We start from the raw sequence: 24,221 nt of genomic DNA on the forward strand, positions 1-24,221 counted from the left end.
TGGATTCAGCCCGAGTCTAGTTGAGAGGAGGAGAAATGGAAACAGGTAGAAACATCCCCATCAGACCATCAGACCTAAGTGCACACACAGGTGCGCACACAGACACCCCCACCCCCCATCCAAGCTCCCACAGCTACACAAACCCTCTATTCCTGGACACACAGACATGTGCATATTCTGTGACTATTTTACTATTTTTCAGTTTGTGAAGAAATATGGGAACCTTTTTAGCCTGGAATTCGGTGACTTGCCTTCAGTTATTATAACTGGATTGCCCTTAATCAAAGAAGTCCTTGTCCACCAGGACCAAAACTTTGTGAACCGCCCTATAACCCCTATTCGAGAACGTGTTTTTAAGAAGAATGGTAAGTTTCTTGACTAATATAAGATGTGTACGTTTGATATTCTTGTAGTCTGTGAAAGGTACCTCTGTGACTGTAATTCTCCAACACTCCCAGGGACCAGGCCCATCATAAAATTCCTGCCCCTAAAAGAAGCTGAGTGGCCGCATTTCCCTGTTACAGACACCCCCTCAGGGAACCTGGCAGGGTTAGCGCTAATGTCAGGGATTTGAGAGAAGCTGCATCACCTGCATGAACTCACTCTGGCTGCTTTAATTAGTAAGTATTCACATCACTCAGTGATGTGATGTGTTTTTTAAGAAAGGCAATGCGTTCTCGCTCTCTCTTTCTGCTTTCCCATTCAGATCTCTTCCCTAGGAAAATGGATGTGGATCTGCTCCCTCCTGCTGATTACGTGATCCCTTCTTGCCTCTAGTTCCTTATGCTCTATTATTAAGGCTGTGCCCCACAAGGTAGCTTAACCCTTCCATCTATATTAGAAGAGTTTGGCATGAACACTTAAAATGATCATTAAATAAATGAACACATTTAAAAATCTAAATGAAAAACTCAGATTTATTCTTCTACCAAAGCACCAGATTTTTCAGGTGCTTCTCAATTCCTCTGAAATATTTCATCCATTAATTCTACATCCATTCACTCTATTTATTAGCCACGTGAAGCCCAGTGCTAGGCGCCAGTGCCAGAACAGTGAGTAGAATGACAAAATCCTGTTCTTCTGTAACTTACATTCCATTCAGGAAAACAATATCAATTACTCTAATAATTTCAGGCCTTAACTGTTATGAAGGTAAGAGCAGGGTGCACTTCTTAGGTGTACCTAATCTAATTCAGAGACTCAGGAAAAGCTAATGTAAGTAAATGACAAATGTGAAGAAGCAATCAGTCAGAGGGAATAGAGTATGAAAAGTCTCTGAGGTGGGAAGAAGGACAGTGAACTGAGGAATTGAAAGGTGGCCAGTGTGGGAAGCACAGGGATTAAACGGAGAAAATTAAATGGAGATGAAGGTGCTGAGTTTGGCCAGGAATAGTTCATGCATCTCCTTGTTAAGGATGTTGCTTTTTATCCTAATAATAATGGAAGCTCTTGAACGGTTTCAGTAGAGAAAGGAATCATTGTACTTACATGGTATGGTTTAAAGACTTCTTTAGGCTGCAATGTAAAGAATGGAATAAAGGGAGCAAGAGACTATTGCAGCATTTTAGGTTAGAGAAGGTGGTGGCTTGGACTAGGGAGATGGCAAGAAATGACAGTACAGTAGGTTAGACCAGGAGAGTGGCCGTGAAGATATATGGATTTAAGATATTCAGGAGGTAAATCCAATAAGACATGATGACCTAGACAGAGAGAGAATGAGGCATTGAGGTAGATACCCAAATGGGTAGGAAAGAAGGAACATTTGGAGGAGGGCAAGGTGTTGGGTGGCCTGGGTGGGGAGTTGTATGGAGCAATCATGAATTCAGTCATAGATATGCTGAGTTTGAAATGCCTTTAAATCTGCAGAGTCAAGCAGACACTTGTATGTATGTCCGGAGCTGAGGGACAGAAAGAGCTAATGAGATTTTCCCAAAAATGGAGCATAGATAGGGGAGAAGAGTCTTGCAGAACTTGAATGAAGAACTAGATCATTTTGAAATATAATAGAAGATGAATTAACAAAAGGTATGGTAAGTTCTCTGCAGTCAGAGAATTAGGAGGAAAATTGGAGAGTGTCACGTCCTGGGAAAAGAGAGAAGAAAGAAGTGTCTCATGCTGCTGCCACATCAAGATGAGGTTGAGAAGGATCCTGGACTGGACAGCAGGGAAGGCCATGTCCTTGAGGTGGTAGAGGCCTAAGGCAGATATTAGAAGGAGTTGAAGAGTGCTCTGGAAGTGAAGAAATGAAAGAAGTGTGGCCTCACCTGTATTAATGAAATAAATGATCATCTATTGAACACACCAAGACGGTTTTTTTTTTTCCTTTGCCTGTGTTTTTCTTTCTGCATAGATTTTTCACTCTTCCATGCTCTTGAATGATTCATTTATTTTTTAAGGTCCAGCTTAGATAGGACCTCTCCTAAAGGCCTTGCCTCCTTATGAGTATGGATTTTGTCTAATCCCTCAGTGCATTCTTGGTATGTTGCATAACATAAATACTTACATATACTTATGTGACAAGTAATCAAAACATGGGCTTTGGAGTTAGGCAGAACTGAATTTGAATGCCTGTTCAGCTGCTTACTAACTCTGAGACCTTGCAGAGTTTCCTTTTATCCCTTGTGCCTCAGTTTCCTTATCAAAAAAATTGTTGGGAGGGTTGGCAGTTATGATAGGACCTGCCTCAGAGAGGTTCTGTGACTGCTAAATTACACATGCATTAAAAATGTTAAAGTGTCCGGTATTAGAAGCAGTCAGTAAATGCTAGCCACTATATCTATTGCTTTGGGATTATTTCTCTGAATAGTTTTCAAGCGCCTTAATGCCCTTCTCCTTCCTTCCATCTGATGCATTATCCCCCATGGCTCTTGTTGGCTTTCTTTTCATAATGTTGGCTTTCTTTTTCCCAGGCTTGATCATGTCCATAGGCCAGGTATGGAAGGAACAAAGAAGGTTTGCCCTGACAACACTGAAGAACTTTGGTTTAGGAAGGAAGAGCTTAGAGGAGCGCATTCAGGAAGAGACCCACTTCCTCATCCAGGCAATAGTAGAGGAGAACGGTGAGTGTGTCATAGGACAGGTGCAGGGAACTGTGGCTCATTCATTCACTCACCAGGTGATTAATAAGAGTCTACGTGCCTGTCCTGCACCCAGCACTGCGTAGGGCACTGAGGGGATAACAGTGAACAGCTAATCATGACCTGCCCTCATGGAGCTCAAGAATTAAGAATAAGAAGATGGGTATTAAACTTATTATTGGTTTTAAATCCTGGTCATCAGTTTGACTTCCCAGGCTTTGACTGAATACTTGCTGTATGTTAGACCCTGTGTAGGGTGCTGGGGCCACAGTCTCAGAGGTGGTTCTGTAGTCAGTATGTCATATGTCATGTAGAGTAGACTCTCAGTGGAAGAGAAAGAAACCAATCTGAAGGATCCATCGCTTCTTCTGCCTCTAGGACAGCCTTTCGACCCTCACTTCAAAATCAACAATGCAGTTTCCAATATTATTTGCTCCATCACATTTGGGGAGCGCTTTGACTACGAGGACAATCAGTTCCAGGAGCTGCTGAGGCTGCTGGATGAGGTCACATGTCTTGAGACATCAATGTGGTGCCAGGTGAGGCAGTTCTCACTTCCTATCTTGGATAAGGATATTGGGCTGATGTCAGACACAGATGAGCTCTTCCTTTTTTTTTTAAGCTAACATATAACCTTTTAAAATTTACTTTAACACAAACATGTTTGCAGTCAATCTGTTAAATTTAGTATTTTACATAATATTGTTAAATATTGACTATAGACAAAGAACGTTTCTAACATTCGTGTAAGGTACAAAACTTTACATGAAGTGCACCTATGGACCTATGTTCTTTTCTTTAAAAAGCACAATATTGCCATCACCTTTGTGTCTCTCCTCTCCATGTCCCTCCTTAGCCCTCCATGTCCATCCTCCCTCAGAAGTATTCTTCTTTGCCTGACTCTCCCTCGGCAAATCGTTTTCAGATTCATATGTTAGTTGTACTTTTTTTAAAAAATCTGCTTACTTTTCTATTTTATGAATATGCCCCTGTTTGTTATTCTGTTCCCTATTAATAAACACTCGGGGGATTTCCAGTTTGGGGATCTGGAATGAACAGTCTTGTCAATCCTTCATGTGGACACATCCACTCGTTTCTCTTGCATTTACACCTGTAAAAAATACTTAAAGTTTTCCCAGGTGGTTGCACTACTTACGTGTCCATCCACACTTGATATTATCAGTCTTCTAACTTTGTAGGGTATAGATTTAGAGGGGTCAAACCTCACCCCTTCCTTGCTGGGCCCTGCTCTCCACTTTTGTCCTGGCAGTGCTGTGAGTCTGTCAAAACCTCTACTCAGCTTCTTGGCCTCTCAGCCACATTTCTGGATTTGGAAGACACTTCTAGGGGAAAATCAGCCCCAAGGGTTTTATTTATTCTTAACAAGTATCTTTAGCTGGAGACTTAGGGATCCATCACACCAACACTGATAAAATAGTTGATTCCTGGCACATTAAAGGGGCATAATGAATGTGAGCTATTATGATTTATTGTCAGTGTTATTTTTGAATAATGTTCCTTGCTCTCACTTCTAACCGTGGTAGCCCCCACATCCAGTTATTCCAGTTTCTTCCCTCCTGTTAAGACAGAACCTAGGAAGTCATGGGAGTTCAGTGGGTACCCGGCTGACTGTTCCCAGGGAACAGAAATCCTGGGAGGGTAGGATGGGGCAGTAGGGCAGGGGTAAGAAGCATTTCTTAGAGAACCAAAGTAGACCAGGCACTTTGATGGACAACTCTTCATACTTTATCTCAGATAATTTTTTACAGCAGTCCTTTAAACATGAAATGGATCATCCTGATGTGGGCAAGCAGATATGGGAATATGTAAGCACATCCCATAGTGGTCTGCTGGCTCTGTCAAGTGCAGTATGGATCTCATGTCATTTAGTCATGAAAATAACCATCGGGCCCCACTGGCAGCTAAAGTAGCCACAAATCACATCATTACTACTATTATTATTATTATTACTATTATTACTGAAGTATTATAGCTAGAAAGAAACAGAGCTAATTGTCAAACCCATGCCTGTTTCATTTAAAATCTAGGCATTCTATTACCTTACGCTATCTATTTTCTACTATGTATTATTAGAGAAAATATAGTCAAAGACCACTTTATTTCAGTAAAAAATATCTTACCCACATGGAGGTTACATCATAGTGGGGGCAGACAAATAAATACACGTACATATTTAACATAGATAGATAGATACATAGATAAATACATAGATAGATACATACATGCATAGGTATGTAGATACATAGATAGATACAAAGATACATATACATAGATAGACAGACATTTTGCACACACACACACGCACATACACACCCAAATATATATACATACACATACTAATGACAGTTGTCACAGAAAAAAATAAAACAAAATAAAGGAATGGAAAGAGAGTACCAGAAGTGCTACTAACTGTAAGATTATCAGGTAAGACAGGTCCAAGTAGGTGACATTTGAGCAGCACATTAATGAATTAAAGGAAATGGAGTTATACAGATTTCAGAGGAAAACCATTCTAGATGGAAGGAATAGCAAATGCAGTGTCCTAAACAAGAACATTTTTTATGTTTTCACAGAGGCCAATGGGACTGGACTTGAAAGAGTGAAAGAGAGCAAGATGGCGGGGAGTGATAGGAGAGGAGGTGGCAGGAGGGTGAGGGGCTAGCTCATGTAGAGCTCCAGGCTAGGAGAATGGTGTAGAATTTTGTCTAAGTGTCATGGAAAGTCATTGGAGGATTGAGAGCCAAAAAGTGAAATAATCAATTAAACAGTTAAATGATCCCTCTGGCATCTCAGTGGAAAATAGACTGGGAATGGGGTTAAGGATAGAATCAGGAAACGTGTTGGAGACTTTACAGCATCCAGGTAAGAAATGTTGGTGGTTTGTACAGGAAGACAAAGCACATGGAGTGGTGAGAAGTGGTCCGAGACTGGTTAGATTTTGGATGGAGAGCTGAAATGCTTTGCCAGAGGGGAAAGAAGAGGGTTGAGAGAGAGAAGAAGAGTCAAGGGTGACTCCAAGCGTTAAATTTAAGTAAATAAAAGAGATGGAAAGAGAATATGGTTTCATTGTCTTCAAAAGTAGAAAACTGGCACTCCCTTGTCTCCATGACTGTTTTGTTTTCTCCATCAGCTCTACAATGTCTTTCCAAGGATAATGAATTTCCTTCCTGGACCCCACCAAATGCTCTTCAGGAACTGGGAGAAACTGAAAATGTTTGTTGCCCGTGTGATTGAAAACCACAAGAGAGGTTGGAATCCTGCTGAAGCAAGAGACTTCATTGATGCTTACCTCAAGGAAATAGAAAAGGTGAGGAAACCAGAGCTGTTACCTGAGTTTTACTCTTAAAGAGCAAATGAGGGGATTCTGGGTTCTTATTGCTGCTGTAGCAAATCACCACAAACGTGGGGCTTAAAACAACACGCATTTGTTCTCTTACAGTTCTAGAGGTCAGAAGGCTGAAACCAGTTTCACTGGGCTGAAGTCAAGGTGCGGGCAGGACTGGCCCCTACTTGAGTCTTTAGGACAGAATCCACTGATTGACTTTTCCAGTATCTAGAGGCTGCCTGTACTCCCTGACGCAGGGCCCCTTCCTCTGTCTTCAAAGCCATCAATATAGCATCTTTTCTGCCACCATCCTCACATCTTCTCTTTATGACTTTCTTGCCTCCCTCTTATAAAGACTCTTGTGATTATATTGGGCCCACTGGGATAATCCAGGATAATCTTCCCATATCAATATCGTTAATTCACTGTATCTACAGAGTCCCTTCTGCCGTGTAACATTCACTGGTTCTAGAGATTAAGACATGGACATCTTTGTGGGTCATTATTCAGCCTACCACAGGGGAGGAAAATAGAGGCAATACTTCATAGAGTGTAGGAATAACATTAACTCAGAATTGATGTATGAGTTCATTGATGAGACAATTAGAAATAAAGATAGAGGTTTAACAGTATTTGGCTTAAGGGCTTTGGAAAGCCCAAATACTGCCTTCTCATGATCTAGTCTCTGTCCTCTGCCCATATCTGAGGGAGATACACACAAAAGGAAGAATAAGTGTTGTTTCATTATTAGTTGGACCAGTGCCCAGTTACCTACCCCTTCCCCCAGCTCCCAGTGCAGAACACAAGTAAATCTGTGTCCATTGCCAGAGATTAGCCTCAAATGGGACGGACATTTGCCTTCCTCCCTCATCACCATGTCATCCGCTTTTTAATATTACTATAGGAAAGAAGCAGGAAAAAAGCAAAATGGGATGTATATCCTTTACCATAGTAACACCTCTGGTTAACACACATCACTGCATCTGTGTCATTATCTTTGACTCATCAGATTATTCATTCGTTCTCCTGGAGTTGGCAGAAATGTGGATGTCTTTCCAACTCCACTCGTGTTTCACCTTATTGGCATAACATTAATAGAAGCATTGATTACTCCTCAGAGGGGGAGACGCCACTTGCTATATGGTGTGCAGGTGTGGGACCACAGAGGGAGGAATGTTGATGCATTGAAGCTTCTGGAGGAACGTGGCAAAGATGCTGGAGTGCCATGAGGAATGGCTGTTGGAATCAGAGAAGTTTAGCCTAAAAAGGAAAAGATTAACAGGGGATATGAGAATTATTTTACTTTAGAGAAATTCAGTTATTCTTTCTGGTATCAGTACAAACATTTGTTGAGAATTTGCTCTGTGTCCTTTCCATCTCGCATAATTCATAATGCCATCTTAAGGGGTGAGTACTGTTATTTCTATTTTGTGGAATAGGATATAAGCACAGAAAGGTTTATTAACTTGCTCAAGTCGTACAGATAGTGAATGGTGTGACTAATATTGGAACCCAAGGCTGTTTTTCCAGTGTAATGCTAGATTCTCCCAAATTATGGGTGTAAAAAAATTAGTTGTGTTGTTTCATCCACCAAAGCTAATAAAAGCTTCCAGCACTTGGGGCAGGAGGACTGTAGTGATGTTGCAGTAATAAGCCTCTGCCTCCTGAGATGACCAAAGGGAAAGTCATTTCTCCTGGGCGCTCTCCTTCCACGTTTTCTCTAGGATGAGGGCCCCTGTGTTGTGGCATCTAAGAACCATCTGAATAAACCAATAATCATTGTGCTTTCTAGCATAAGGGCAGTGCTCCTTCAAGTTTCCACGAAGAAAACCTCATCTACAGCACCCTGGACCTCTTCTTTGCTGGAACGGAGACAACTTCGACGACCCTGCGCTGGGGTCTGCTCTACATGGCCCTCTATCCCGAAATCCAAGGTGAGCATGTCAGTGGATGGGCCTGGGCCAGGTCAGAATGGCGCCCCCTGGAACACACTGTCCCAAGGTGGGACCAGAAGATAGCACGATAGGATGGAGAGATAGGTAGGACAGTTCCTGGGCCAGGTGGACTTGAGAACGGGAACCTTCTTCGGTTTTTCTGTGAGGATTGTGATGGGTCCATGTAACACAACTATAACAGAGAGTCCCAGCCCTCAGGAAACGCGCAGTCCAGTGGGGAAAACAGTGAAGTCCACCGACATTGTGGTGAGTTCCAGGAAAGAGTTCCATTCCACTCACGTGTGAAATCTGGTCGCAGCCTTCCCTCCTTTTAAGTGATGTCTTCCGTTGCCCTGTGGACAATGTTCATACTGCTTAATCTGGTATATCATGCCCTCTGCTGTGCCTCTTTCTGCCTGTCCAGCCTCGACTCTACCCACCCTGCATGGGGGCGTCATTAAGTCACATGTCACTTAATTTCACCATCCTTATTTGTACTTCTGGGCCGTCACACCTGCTCTTCCCTAGAAGAATAATACCAAAATGTGTTTCCCTAATTTCTCTACACGGTAAACCCCTAGCTATGCTTGAAGAGTTTACTCAACCACAGCCCCTCTAAGATGTTTCCCCACACTTCTGGGAAAATACTAGCATTTCCTTCCTTTAGAGATTGCCTAATTGCACCTCCCTTACTTTGCTTACCACACATTATTTATATATCTTCCCCACAGACTGTAATCCTTTCGAGGACAGTGATTGTTACAATCATTTTTCATTTTCTAGGCCCCAGAACGGTTTAAGCACATGAAGGATAAAAACTGTTGGGATACAGTTTTGCAAACTGTGTGTAAAAGTTTATTAACAGGACATAAAGTCAATTTAGTGGATCGAGACTAACTTTCTTCCCTAAATTAAAAAAAATAGGGAAATCAGAGTGCTTTCTGTGTATTAAGGATAAGGCTTTTTTTTGTGAAACTTTCTTTCCTTATATATATGAATAAATGTCTGTTTTATATGTGTATATATTTATGTTTATGTGTCCTGAGTCATGCACTTACAAAATGCACTTGTAACTGTGAATTACAGGGTTTTCTTTAAATTTATTTCTTTATTTATTTTTAAATTCTCTGTGTTTTTATTTATCAGATACTTTTTTTCATAAATTTATTTTATTTATTTATTTATTTATTTTTGGCTGCATTGGGTCTTCTTTGCTGTGCACGGGCTTTCTCTAGTTGCGGCGAGCGGGGGCTACTCTTCCTTGCGGTGCTCAGGCTTCTTGTTGCGGTGGCTTCGCTTGTTGCGGAGCATGGGCTCTAGGCACGCGGGGTTCAGTAGTTGTGGTGCGTGGGCTCAGTAGTTGTGGCTCACGGGCTCTAGAGCACAGGCTCAGTAGTTGTGGCGCACGGGCTTAGTTGCTCCGTGGCATGTGGGATCTTCCCGGATCAAGGATTGAACCCGTGTCCCCTGCACTGGCAGGTGGATTCTTAACCACTGCACCACCAAGGAAGTCCTTTTTAAATTTAAAAGCCACCTAGTTAGCGTATTGATATAGCTTCCCTATTAGAGGCTCCAAAATAACAATGGCTTAAAATGGCATAAAAAGTGGATGCAACCCAAGTTTCTATCGTTGGATGAATGGATAAGCAAAATGTGGAATGCAATGGAATATTAATCAGCCTTAAAAAGAAAACATTCTGACACATGCTACGACATGGATGAACCTTGAAGACATTATGCTAAACTAAGTAATCCAGTCCAAAAAGGCATATTCTGTGTGATTCTATTCATATGAGGTATCTAGAGTGGTTGAATTCATAGAAAGCAAAAGTAAAATGGTGGTTGTCAGAGCCTGGGGAAAGTGCAAAATGGCATCCTCTTCAATGGATGTAGAGTTTCAGTTTTGCAAGATAAAAATTTCTGGAGATTGGTTGCACAACAATGTGAATATACTTAACATTATTAAACTGTACACTTAAAATGATTAAGATAGTAAATTATATATTATGTTTATTTTGCCACAATTTTAAAAGTTTTTAAATATTCACTTAAAAAAAAGGAGTTTTATTTTTCTTTCAAATGAGAAACTCTAAGCTGGACTCTGCAGAACCCTTTGGGGGTCCAAGCTCTTTCCATTGTGTTGCTCTGCTGTATCTAGAATGGTGCCCTTGTTGGCACTGTCAAAGATGGCTCACCTCTAAGGTTGCCTTTCCACCAGTAGGAAGGGAAGAAGGAGGAGGAAGCACACACCCTTCCTTTAAGGGCCTCTTCCAAGTATTAAACATCCCCTCTACTTACATTCTGTTGGCCAGAACTTAGTCACAGGGGAATCTGGGAAATGTAGTCTTTAGCTGTGCAACCAGGTATCCAGCTAAAATATCTATTTTTGTAGAAAAAGAAGAAAACAGGTATTGGGGCACAATTAATGGGATTTTTTTTCATTTGTTGGTTGCTTCCCTAAATCAGTTCATGTAAATCTCAAAACATCCTACAGCGGAAGTGGATTTATCCTAATGAATAAGAAGAACAAACTGAGGCTCAAAGAATTTCAGTAACGTGCAGCAGGAATGTTGTAGAGCAAGAGTTTGCCTCCAAATTTGTCTCACACCAGGGCCCACTTTCCACTCACATACCTCCCTGAGGAGCTAGTCTAGAGAGCCTACGATAACTTTAGCCATTTTGATCCTGGTTATTCCATTCCTTAATTTAACGAGGCTCAAGGAAAGTTATGGAATAATAGAATAATAGAACCTCCTCTGCTTTTCCAGAAAAAGTCCAAGCTGAGATCGACAGCGTGCTTGGCCAGTCACAGCAGCCGAGCACGGCAGCTCGAGAGTCCATGCCCTACACCAACGCTGTCATCCACGAGGTGCAGAGAATGGGAAACATCATCCCCATGAATGTGCCCAGAGAGGTGACAGTGGACACCACCCTGGGTGGATACCACCTGCCCAAGGTAATTAGGGGCTCATTCACAGCCTCAGATCTCCAAGTTCATAATTGTAAATGGTGGGAATCTCAATTGGAAAAGTAACATGTGTTCTTGTCCTAGAGAATCACTTAAATAGGGAGAGAGATATATTATGCCTGATGAAATACTAGTTTTGTTCCCTGGGTATGATCTTAGAAAATTAGTTCAACTGGATGTTAATAGGTGTTACGGAGGGGAAGGGGAATTCCTAGGTCAACTGTGTTTAGGCAAAGCCTGTATCCTTCTTACAGGATAGGGACCTGCCAGACTTACTTTAGAAAATTCTGCTTCATAATCCTGAGTTATAGAATGTTGAAATATGAAGGGACATTTGAGACCTCCTGGGCCAACATCACATTGATGCTGGTGTTTCTAACATAATATCCCCACTGGTATTTTTCCAGCTTTGACTTACAGCCCCTTGATGGGACTGTCTCACAAGGGAAAGCAATCCAATTGTGTGCAGTATTAAATATCAGAAAAGGAGAGAAAGGAACCAATGCTTTTTAAATAGGATTATGTTCCATGGACTATATAGGTTATTTAAAATGTCTTAGCCAGTCTTCAGAATACTTCTGTTATCCTCATTTTATAAGTTTGGAAGCCGAGGCTCAGAGAGTAATTAATCTTGCATAAGATCTCTCAGCTACAGTGGCAAGAGTTGGGTTCCAGGAACAGAACTGTTCTGATTCCCAGGCTCATCTTTTTTGTACTACACCATGTTCTCTCCACAGGAGTTGCTTTACTTTGACTTTAAAAGAGTCTCCCTGAAATATTCCTTAGTGGGTCCCTCTTAAATTCCCGGTCCTCACAAAGGAAATTCTGCTCTCACTCTGCCCACCACTCTTAGGATCTCAGCAGGCAGCTCTCCTGTGCCCTCTAGTGTCCTCTCTGCACACTGCACATTTACAGTTCTTTCCTTTCTCCACCTTGGTGGACCTCTTTGGATCCATTAGATCCAGTTTGTCTAAGTTGCTCTGTTTGTTGTACCTGGGGATGATCTCAAGGCAAAGCCAGAGGAGCTTCCGCATTGGACACCCCTTAGTCACCATCCCTGCAGAGCCAGGAAAAGCAGCTATTCCTGCAGCAATTGCATTTACTATTTTCTTGCTGATTGATCATCTTGTGGGTGAAGGCTGAGGTAAATTATCTCACAGGTGATCTTTGCATTTTTATAGCAATTCATTTAGCTCCAGGGAATCATCCCAGCTCAACAGACTTGTTCTAACATTGATTTTTAATATTGACTGGAATTATCATCCTGGGAACTGCGAGATCCCATTGACTATACATTGTAGAGGCTAGGAGTCATAACTGATGTCAAACATCCTAATTCAAATCATCGTTCTACTTCCTCCCACCCTGTGACTTTGGGCATCTTATTCAACCTCTCAGAGCTTCAAATTCTTTATCTGTAAAAGTGCATTTAAATCCACCTCACAGGTGAACATGTAATGAGGTCATGCATGTATAATATTTAACCTTGTGCTGACTATAGAAAGTGCTCAAAATAGCAGTTATTATTCTTTATTAATTCATCAGATGTTCATTAAGCACCTAAAACGTTCAGGGCTCAGAAAACAACTCAGAGGAAAATAATCATGCAAGTTTATAAGTACAAACCATGGTAACTGCCCAAAGGAAAAAACTCACTGGCTTTTAGAAAGATGCAAGCTAGCTGCCATGAGGAGTGGGAGCCAGAGCAGGCAGAGAAGACTTCCCAAAGGAAGTGATGTTTGAGCTGAGGATTAAAGGATGATTAAGAGTTAACTCGATGACAGAGTGGGGAGGAAGGACATTTCAGGCAATGTGAACAGCATGTAAAAAGGCACAGAAATGAGTGGGAACATGTGGCATGTTTGAGAAACTGAAGGAAGCTTGATATAGTGGGAGTGCAGGCAGAAGGAGGGTCGCTCAGACAGGGAGCAGGTGATGTGTCCTTAATCTAAGACTGATGGGAGCTACTGAAGAGTATCTATCAGGTTCCAGGTGTGGTGGGTGGACGGGTGTGGAATGATTAAATCATGTTTAAAGCTAACTCTGCTTTCAGTGTGGGGAGCACACTGAAGGGGAAGAGAGGAATGGGCATAGTTAGGGCTATTATAGGAGTATAACCAAGCCAGGTGGTAGCCTGGACCAGAGGGCAGTGGTGGACATAAAATGGAGGTGACAGAATCAAGAGAAATTTCAAGTACAGTTGACCAGCCTAGCTTAAGGACTGGATGAAGGCAGAATGAGGGAAAGGGAGGCACTAAGGAGGACTCCTGGGTTTCTTGTTATGTATCTGGAAGGATAGTGGTTCCTTTCACTGGGCGACCTCATTCTATTATTAAACTGTCTGTAGAACGGACTAGACATTGGAGGGAAGAGAGTGGGAGATGTCACATTTTTCTCTTATTGATGCATACATGTTCCCTCCCAAATTATACACTGACAAGTCCCTGCAGAGATCCATTCTGCAGTCAGTAGTCACACTTCCCCAGGTAAAATTCCCAGCAGACAATTCCAGTCCATCATGGTAAGCTGTCCCATGGCAAAGAGCAGGGTCCTAGGGGTTGGGCTCAGAGGAGCGGATTGGGGAGGCTGAGGGAGTTTAGGGTGCTATCAGCCTTGATGTGGGAGCCGGGGGGACTGCCACCCCCCTCTGCATATGTGTGTTGTGTGGGTCAAGTCTTACCTGAGTCCTTGCTGCCTTCTCCAGGGGACCATGGTCCTGACCAACCTGACTGCACTGCACAGGGACCCCGCAGAGTGGGCCACCCCCGACATGTTCAATCCGGAGCATTTTCTGGAGAATGGACGGTTTAAGAAAAGGGAAGCCTTTCTGCCTTTCTCAGTAGGTGAGTAGCAAGAAATAAGAGTGTGGGAACCCAGACTCTCAGCCCTTCCCTACTCTTCTCCCTGGTATGCTTTGCTTTAGTTGGAATGTCTCCAGGTTCAACAGGAAGAAATAATTCACAACCTAAAAGTTGAGAATGTTTTATTCGAGGCATTAATGAGGACTCTACCCTGGGAAGGCAGCCTCTCAGATAGCTCTTAGGGACTGTTCCCAAAAGATAAGGAAAGAATGAGGATATATAGGAGTTTTTGCTGGAAAAAAACCATGTAGTCAAACATCAAAAGATTACTGCTAGTCACAAAAAAAAACCCAAAAAAACCCAGACATCTCAAGTTTATGATTTTAGTGCCTTTCTTTTTATGGGAAGATGCAAGAGTTTGGGCTCATTGAAATTATTCCTTTATATGCATCCTAACACTCTAGGGCCAGTATCCTCTTTTTCTCCATCCTGAATTCCACTCAGAGCACACCACTGGGGGCAGCTGCAGTGACTGATGGCTCATGGAGGGCAACCTTCACTGTTTAACTGGAATTGCAAGCAACAGTTTTCAGCCCACACCAGCATGACTCACTCTTTTTTTTTTTTCTTAAAGCATGTTTTGTTTGTTTGTTTGTTTATTTTTAGCTGCATTGGGTCTTCGTTGCTGCATGTGGGCTTTCTCTAGTTGGCGGTGAGCGGGGGCTACTCTTCCTTGCGGTGCACGGGCTTCTCATTGCGGTGGCGTCTCTTGCTGCGGAGCATGGGCTCTAGGCACGCGGGCTTCAGTAGCTGTGGCACGTGGGCTCAGTAGTTGCGGCTCGCAGGCTCTAGAGCGCAGGCTCAGTAGTTGTGGCGCACAGGCTTAGTCGCTCCGCGGCATGTGGGATCTTCCCAGACCAGGGCTCGAACCCGTGTCCCCAGCATTGGCAGGCGGATTCTTAACCACTGTGCCACCAGGGAAGTCCCAGCATGACTCACTCTTGCTGTTGGTTGCAACTCAGGATTCCCTGGGTGGAGCGTCACCAGGACTCATGCCCTTACTTCCTAAGTCCTGGCTTGACTCTGATGGAGATTTCAGCTTCACGTTCTGCCGTCCCCCAGAACACTGGAACAAGAGCTCAGACCCTGCCTGTCTCCCAGAGAGAAGGTTGAACACTTGCCTTCTTTATAGAGTTTTAAATGTTCCAAGATCTTTTTAGGGCAACCCATTCACACAGAACTAGAGCCAATTGCTAAGAAGAGGCTGGGGGCGGGGCAAGGAAAAGGGCTACTTGCTTCTCATTATGGGCATTAAGTGACTCTAAGTGCCACAGGCTTAACTAGATGAGATTCTACTCTATAACAGGTCCCTGAAGAGGTCCTTTTGCTGTTTCAACTTCTAATGACCCTTTAAAAACCTAATTAATACATTTACATGGTATACAACTTGAAATGTACAAAAGAAGATGCAGTGAAAACTCTCATTCCAAGCCAGCCAGTTCCAAAAGGGTGTTTTAATTTATAACAATGTAAAATTAGTGAGAAAAATTTTAGTATATTCCATGTATTGAGTTAGGTATGTTGCAGAGATCAGTTCAACTAATTTCCCAATTTCTTAATTTTATAAATATTTCCTGAGCATCTATCATGTGTCAGGCATTCAGCCCTGAGGATATGACAATGAATGAAGTGGAAAAAAATCTCTCTTAAGGAGCATGTGTTCTAGTGTAAACTTACAAGTTTCAGATTCCTATTATCACCACATTAGAGATAAGCCCTGAGGCTTGGCGGGGCCATTTATAGCATCTAAAAAGCTATAAAGCTCACAAGGCAGAGCTAGAACTCAATGTTAACCAGGTTCATCAAACACTAAAGCCTGTGCTCTTCCTAGCAGTGTCTCCTAAAAAAGGTAACTATGCTACACTGAGTTGACACTCAGAAATTCATGATAGGTTTCTTATCATTAAATTAAATATAGATTGATTTGCTGAGACAGTATCATTTTGTTGATCATGCCACTAAAGTACAGAAAGGGAGGCCCTTGAATTTGAACCCATGTATGCGTGATCCGGAGCCCAGATTTTCCTGCTATAGGACACTGTCCTGAGTGTATCTGGACTGATTGTGATTAGATCTTCTGTGTCTTTCTTCCTCTGGTTCTATGCCACTTTTCCTCAAGTTGGACAAGTCACTTCCTAACATGAAAGCAGACACGAGATATGGGAATACTTTCCAGTCTTCCTGTCTACAAGAGCTTCAGGTTTCCTATTATAGTGCAGAGTTTCACCTGTGTATTTTAAGTATTATAATTATTCTTGACTCACTGTTTTTTTTTTGCTATTGAGAGTTATAACACACCCTTTTAATTACAGGTTTCATTTGCAAGCAAATTATCTCATTTAATCCTTACAGCAACCCAGTTATTAATAGTTAGACAGGCAATCGATCAGTATGCCGTTTCTTAATGTAAGGAAACTAAGAATAAGAGAGAATTGTTTCTTATTCAAGATCACGTGCCCAAAGAATTGGCAGAACAGGGCCTAAGACTCAAGTTCCCTTGTTCTCATCTAGTGCTCCTTCTTGCATAATTACAATGTAACTCATTTCCCCACTTAAAGGCCCTTCCATTTTAAGATTCAGCAAGTTCATATCATATGTATCAATTATTACATTGCTGCATAACAAAGGTGGAAAACTCAGTGACTTAAAACAATAAGTGTGTATTATTGCTCACGAGTCTGCAGTTGCGCTGGGAGCTCAACTGATCTTAGCTGGCCTCTCTGGCCTTTTTGGGAGGTCAGCTGGCTGAAGGTGGATCTAGGATGACCTCAGCTGGGACAATGGGGCTCTTTTCCAAGTTTCATCCTCCAGCAAGCTAGCCCGGCTGGGGCTGGTGTTCATGTGGAAGATAAAGACCCCAAGAGGGAGAACAGGAAGCACACAATGCCTCCTAAGGCCCAGGCTGGGAACTGGCAACCATCACTCCCCCCTGCATTCTGTTGCCAGTGCAAGTCATAAGGTGAGACCCGGTGCAAGGGGAAGGGAAAATAGCACGATTTTTATGGGAAGAGCTATGAAATCACATTGCAAATGATGGGGGTACAGGGAGAGAGGGGAAATTGGAGCCATTTTTGCAAGCAGTTGGTCTCACTATCTGTCTTTCTGCCTGAGAAGAATGAAATTCTTAGAAGGCAAGCAATTTGGGGATTCCCTCAGCTGTAACAGAATGAGGCCTAGCTAAACAGTTTTCAAGAGATAGAAACCTGAAAGATGCACTGACTTAAGAAGTCAACACCACTGTCTGGCTTTCCCCCGCCATACTCCCGGCTTTGGTGCACAGCTGCTTTGCCTCATTCTTGAGCCAGCACTTTCTAAAAACAGCCTCCCTCAAGGGATGGGGTGTGGAAAGCTCCTGCCCTTCTCTTGCAAAAGATGATCAGGTGTGGAATTAGGATACGTACATAATCAGGGCAAATAGCAAAGCTATTACTGCAAATTTATATTTTCTTTTCCTCATTTCAGTTTTTCCCACTTGATCCAACAAAGCAGCAGACAGCTTCATGAAAGGCAAGAGGCTGAGTCCTCATTTTTCAAAAAAATGTTTAAAAAGTCACTGGATCATAGGAGATAAGGTTTGGAAGAACTTTTCCCAAAAACCCTAGGTCAGTGTTCTCATTTTACTAATGAGGTAATTGACCTGGTTAGTTAGTGGGAGCCTCAAGGAGAAGGTCCATGTTTCCCGTGGTCCAGGATGAAGGTTTGAAATCAAGTAGCCCGTGTTTTCATAATTTTAAAAGCAAATTCATATCTCCTGTCTTACTGGTATCCTTGCCCAGCCACATAATGTAGTTAGGAGAGAGATTATCTCATATGTTTGACAAGTTTGACACGTTTAGGTCTGTAAGAATAAAGGGTTTTCTCATAGCCCAGAGCTGGTTACTGGCAGAACCTGTACTTTAACCCTGGTTCCTGACTCTCTAGGTCCAGTTTTGTCACAATATCTGGATTCTTCTAGGAAAATCTTGGGTATTTACAATACATCTGATCTGGTACTATTTTAACAGATTTCCTCATTGTACTATTTGTGATGGGTAAAGAGGTAAGGATGAGGGGAACAGAGATAAATAGGCACACGCTGGTGGGAAACAGGCACAAAACAATATAAGTACGATATAATTCTGAAGCATATTTCAACTTACTGAACACTTTTGCAGATACGCTCTAATTTTATTTCCTCAACAGCTCATTACAGGCAAGGACAAAATAGAGGCATGCGTATATTAACTATTTCCAAGAAAGTTTCATGACGTGGGGAAACACAAAGTAGTAAAAGCAGCGCACAGAATTAGCTACAGAGAGTAATCCCAGTGATGGTGTGCTGGAGAATCCTTACAAGGACCATGAGGAAATATGTCAAAATGTTAACAGGGGTTCTGCCTGATTATGAGATCTTTTATTGTGTTTATACTTTTCACAATTCTTTTTCTTTTTGTAGTGAATATATATTACTTAGGGAGAAAGTAAGTTATTAAAACACCCACAAGAGGGCTGGTGGTAGAGACCAGCGTGGGGTGCTGTTACACAAGTCGGGCGAGGAGCACCTTCATGAGGGGGAGGGCGTGGCGGAAACCCGGAACAGGTGAAGCACAGGTGGGATGAGATGGTGTCTGCCTGCGCAGGTAGCCACGGCAGAGAGATTTCCAGTCATTAAGGAGGGAAACGGGAAAAAGAGAAAAGATGCCTCATACTTGAGAAACCTTGCTCTGATGTTTACTTGCTTATACTTTTCAACAATTTTCTTTTAAGAATTGAGAAAAATTACCTAGAATTTTGTTCTTTGTCTGCTTTTGTCATTATTGTTTGCTAATGGATTTTTGAAAGGCCTTAGGCTAGACTTCACTTGCTAGATCAACCCAGGCCTCTGACTTCTTTCATATACACCCTGTGCCTCACCTGTGCCTCATCTGCCTCATCCCTGAAGGCATCGGAGTGTGTGATTGTAGATTTAGCTCGCTGGGCTTTGGTTAACTCAGGTGGCTTCGATCAAGTAAGCCCGAGTACATAAAGCCCCAGGGCCTAGCAGGCCCTCCGTTTGCTCAGGTTTCACAAGAGCTGGTAGAAGGTTTCAGTCCTTGCTGGGCACAGACGCCGCCCGAACAGGTAACTCACCTTATATTTTTGTCTTTCAGGTAAGCGGATGTGCCTTGGAGAACAGTTGGCGAGAACTGAGTTGTTTATTTTCTTTACTTCCCTTGTGCAAAAATTTACCTTCAGGCCTCCAAACAACGAGAAGCTGAGTCTGAACTTCAGAATGAGCCTGACCATCTCTCCCGTCAGCCACCGCCTCTGTGCCGTTCCTCGGGCATGAAGTTGTCGGGGAGGGAGAGGGGAAGGAAAGCAGGAAGAATGGCCATGTCCCCCCGAGGCAGGAGCGCCTGCTCGGCAGTGCGGGAACAGCACGCAGTGCCTCTGAGGACAGGTCACGGGAACTGGACTCAGAGGAAACGGGATCCCAACCCCAGCTTTGCCACCTCCAGTGGAGCCTTGAGCAAATCAGGTATGTTGTGAGCGATTTGCCTCTCCAGCCAGGAAATGCAAAGAGAATAGTGATTCCTTCTCTAAAGGAAGAACTGCTGTAAAAACCAGAGTGATTTGGAAACCATAAAGCACATCATAAAAGTCATAGCTGTGATCTGCCTCCTTCCTGCTTCCTTCCTTAGACGGGGACTTGCTGCTGGCCTGTTGAGATGGCCCGGGTCGGAGTGGTGCGAAATGGTAGATAAGAGAAGTCGGGCCCTGGGACAGCCACAGAGGTCAGCTAGAAAGGCCCTCACACTTGGTAGCAGTGGGCAAGCTCATCCTGGTTCTGCCTCCGAATGGCCCCTGGGAAGTCAGCAGGGCAGGTAGGATTCCTGATTTATAGGCAGGTTTCTATGGAGAAGAAATTTCTCTGATTTACCTAAGGATACACTCCTTGGCCTTGGACCCCAGGACCAAGAAGAATGTGACCACTTTAACCAAACCTGGAAAGCAGGTTTGGGGGAAACAAATGTGGAAATATTTTCTGCCTTCAAGGTGCCTCCTAACCTTAAATCCCCTCTCAGGCATTATTTATTCGCAAGCCATTTCATACTGGATTTGACAATGTGGTGGGTGTGATCATTTCTCACAAGTTGATGTCGGCTTTCGGTTGGCAAGTATTCCCTGCCTAAACACAACAGCTGAGCCTTGGTAGAATATTTTATAGCAGGAACGAGAAATGCCAGAATCCTGCTCAACCCTCCTGCATGTAGTCATTGAGGGGAGAAAATGGCATCAACTAGAAAGCCAGGTACCCCTGATAGTCCATGGGGTTTTGATGCCAACCCCCATGCAGACAAACACACCTGGTAAGCAGGCCTAAACCATACAGAAGGTCTTTTTTTCTAAGGTGGTTAGACTTAAGTAATTTAAATAGCTCAGAACAAAACAGGCCATGAGAACCTGGGGCTTTTCATTCCTGTTGCTTGGGATTCAGAGAAAAGCCAATTCAGTGAAGACCATTAGAAAGGGAAACAGGGAGGGAGGGAGGAGAGAGAGAATTAGAATGAGGTGGGGTGGGGGAGGGAAGAAGCAAGAGAGAGAAAATTGGTGGTCGGAGGGTGGCAGGCAAGAGAGAGACAGAGACAGAGACTGAGTCTCGCTGGTGCTCGCCTGAGTCTGTCTGAGAGAGCCGAGAGTACGTCTGGATGCAGCGGTAACGTTTCCTAATATGTAGGAGTTAGATTTGGTCCTTCCTGGCTGCTAGAAGAACAGAAAGGGAGGACCAAAGCCACCCACCAGAGGGTACTTTCTTTGTAACCTCCTGGAAAGTTGCATCTCGAGAAAACAACCCAAATGATATTTCTAGAATAAAACCAATCAAACCAGGCCTTGAACTTCCAGAACACCTGAGATCTTGTCTTCCACTTCTTTTTTTCCCCTCAGTCAGATCATCCACCTAGAAGACTGAGAAACTGGCCAAAAGACTTTCCACTATGTGCTCAGTCTCCTCAACTGTTAAATGAAGGACTTTGTTGAGTCATCTCTGAATTCCATTCCTGCACCGCTGTTCATTTTCCATGATTCTAAGTGGGCAGGCATTTACCTACTCCCTGTGGAATCAATGGAAAACCCCTGGATACTCATCCTGACCTAATAGATGCAATGGGACCCAGAGCCAAGTAGAGTGTGACCACAATTAACCAGAAAGCTTGGGGACACATGACTGAGAGTAGCTGACTTTTCTGGCCATGTAAAATGTCTCCTTCTTTCCCCAAAGCTCATTGGAGAAACTCTAAAATATGAATTCTCTTCCTGTCCAAGCATGACACAAAGATTTTGTTTTCTTCACTTTTGTAACTCTCTTGTTCCTGGTCCATTTTGGAAGCTCCTGCTCCCCTTTCCCTCTTCCTTTGTATCTGTGTCTGACACATAGGAGGCCCCCAAATCCACCAGGGCCCTCCATGTGCATTGCCCTTGAGGGGGTCATGCTTTTCCTCTACCTAATGTCTCTCTCCCAATCTTGGGCATCTGCAAATTCAGCTCCTTTTATCCCATATTACCAGTGCAGGCAGTCCTCTTGCTAGGATCCAAGATGACCCCAAGCTGGCTGTGCAACAGGGTCCACAATATGTCACATTATGACAAAGATGACATTATGTGGAGGTCCCTCCCCAAAGAGCCCTCTCAAGAGAGCCACTGCAGTCGCCCTCACTGAGCCTATTGCCTATAGGAAGTTTCAAACCTCCATGTGGCACTCGTTCTTGTACTCCAGGAACTCCACACAGCACAGGTAAATCCCTCTTGGCTTGAAGCCTCCTCCCTGGTGAGGGGTAACTATGTCCCTCCCTCCTTTGTGGGAGATGGGTGGGAAGTAAGGAGGACCCTTCTGTTAAAGAAAACCAGAGCTGAACAGCAGTAAAGTGGCAAAACCAGATTTCATTCACCAGTATTGCAATAGAAGGAGAGAGTCTTCAGTATAGAATTGGGCTCAATTCTGCATAGAGCAGGGACAAGTGGGGCTTTACAGCCAAGAAGCAGTGTGGGGTCAGTGGATGGAAAAGGACAAGGTTAAACTGACTGCACAGGAGTCTGGCTGAAGGCAGGCCCCGGTGATCAGATATTGAGGGTAAGGGTTTCCCTCTAATCTGGCTGAGCAAGAATCTTGCTGCAACTTGCAAGCCCGACAAGGACAGTCACCAAGGTCAACGCCTAGAGAGTTTAGAGCAGCCTGACTAAAGTTTACTCCAGGAGAGTCCTTTCCTCCCCTTACCACCTATTATATACCCTCTTTCCAGGCAGTGGGCTACAGGGTTACAAAAGCTGTTTCCACGTACCCGTGGCAGGGCCCGTACAGGGTCCCAGTGCCTTACTTTAGCCCTGGGGCCTCACCAGCACTTGGCAGGGACCACTTGACTGGCAGCAACTGGGACTCCAGCTGAAACTGAGAAAGAAAGAAGCCCTTTTTCACATTCCTTTACAAATGTGCTATCCGGGCCACAATCAGACCGTGATAAATGCTATTTCTCTTTTTATGTTGAATGAAAGTGTAGATGAATGACACAGGACTCCTCAGGACATTGCTGTCTCCCAAGGTCAGCACTGTGAATAGCAGGAACAGGCCAGGACTATAAATGTAGCAGAAACTGGACCAATGCTGTACTACTGTGACATACTTTACAAGGGATTCTTTGCCTGGTTTTAACTTTTACTCTATCACACGTATTCCCTGGTGTTTCTGCCATTAAGTCTCTGAAAGTAAAGTTCCAAATATATTTGTAATGGAAGATGAGCCTTCATTTTATTCTGATTAGCTTTGGATGAAGAGTCCACAATAATTCTTTTTTTTTTTTTCCTATTCATTATGAGTGTTTTGTTCTCTGGCTGTTTTGTAGATTTTTTTCTCTTATTATTACTCCTTAGCAGTTTGGTTATAAAGTGTCTTCGTAGAATTTTCTTTTTGTTTATCCTAATTGCAGTTCATTGACGTTACTGGATCAATTACTTTAATATTTTGAGAACATTTGGATACATTTTGGTCTTCAAATTATTTTTCAATAAATAAATAAATAATTTCTTCAATTATTATTTATGAACTCACACCTTGCCCCCATATACATAGGATTCAGTTGCACATATGTTAGACCCCTTGATATTGACTTACTGGATCCTGAAGTTATGTTAATTTTTTTCAGCCTCTTTTCCCTCTGTACTTCGGTTTGGATAAATTCCATTGCCCTGTCTTTTTTTTTTTTAATTGAAGTATAGCTGATTTACAATGTTGTGTTAATTTCTGCTGCACAGCAAAGTGATTCAGTTATATCTATATATATATTCTTTTTCATGTTCTTTTCCATTATGATTTATTACAGGACATTGAATATAGTTTCCCTGTGCTATACAGTAGGACCTTGTTGTTTATCCATTCTATATATAATAGTTTGCATCTGCTAATCCCAAATTCCCAATCCATCCCTTCCCTACCCGCCCTCCCCCTTGGCAACCACAAGTCTGTTCTCTATATCTGTGAGTCTGCCTCTGTTTTGTAGATAATTTCATTTGGTCATATTTTAGATTCCATGTATAAGTGATATCATATGCTATTTGTCTTTCTCTGACTTAAGTCACTTAATATGATAATCTCTAGGTCCATCCATGTAGCTGCAAATGGCATTATTTCACTCTTTTTTGTGGCTGGGTAGGATTCCATTGTACATATATATACCACATCTTTTTTATCCATCCAGCTGTTGATGAACATTTAGGTTGCTTCCATGTCTCAACTATTGTACATAGTGCTGCTATGAACATAGAAGTGCATGTATCTTTTCGAATTATAGTTTTGTTTTTTTTTTGTTTTTTTGTTTTTTTAAATTTTTTAATTTATTTATTATTTATTTTTGGCTGTGTTGGGTCTTCGTTTCTGTGAGGGCTTTCTCTAGTTGCGGCAAGCGGGGGCCGCTCTTTATTGCGGTGCACGGGCCTCTCACTATCGTGGCCTCTCTTGTTGCGGAGCACAGGCTCCAGATGCGCAGGCTCAGTAGTTGTGGCTCACGGGCCTAATTGCTCTGCGGC

At 42.9% G+C, this 24,221-nt stretch overlaps 1 protein-coding gene across 1 annotated transcript in view; it reads left to right on the top strand.

Annotated features, from left to right (window-relative positions):
• CYP2J2 (cytochrome P450 family 2 subfamily J member 2) overlaps positions 1 to 24,221 on the top strand; it is a 96,215-nt gene that overhangs the window by 10,939 nt on the left and 61,055 nt on the right. The window contains 9 exon segments of the mRNA XM_082357828.1: positions 203 to 365; positions 2,910 to 3,059; positions 3,456 to 3,616; positions 6,229 to 6,405; positions 8,216 to 8,357; positions 11,126 to 11,313; positions 14,030 to 14,168; positions 19,316 to 19,491; positions 19,493 to 19,683. Coding sequence (XP_082213954.1) covers positions 203 to 365; positions 2,910 to 3,059; positions 3,456 to 3,616; positions 6,229 to 6,405; positions 8,216 to 8,357; positions 11,126 to 11,313; positions 14,030 to 14,168; positions 19,316 to 19,491; positions 19,493 to 19,683 — 1,487 coding nt within the window.

This window comes from Balaenoptera borealis, assembly GCF_965194805.1.
Source record: "Balaenoptera borealis genome assembly, chromosome: 1".
Lineage (NCBI taxonomy): Eukaryota > Metazoa > Chordata > Mammalia > Artiodactyla > Balaenopteridae > Balaenoptera > Balaenoptera borealis.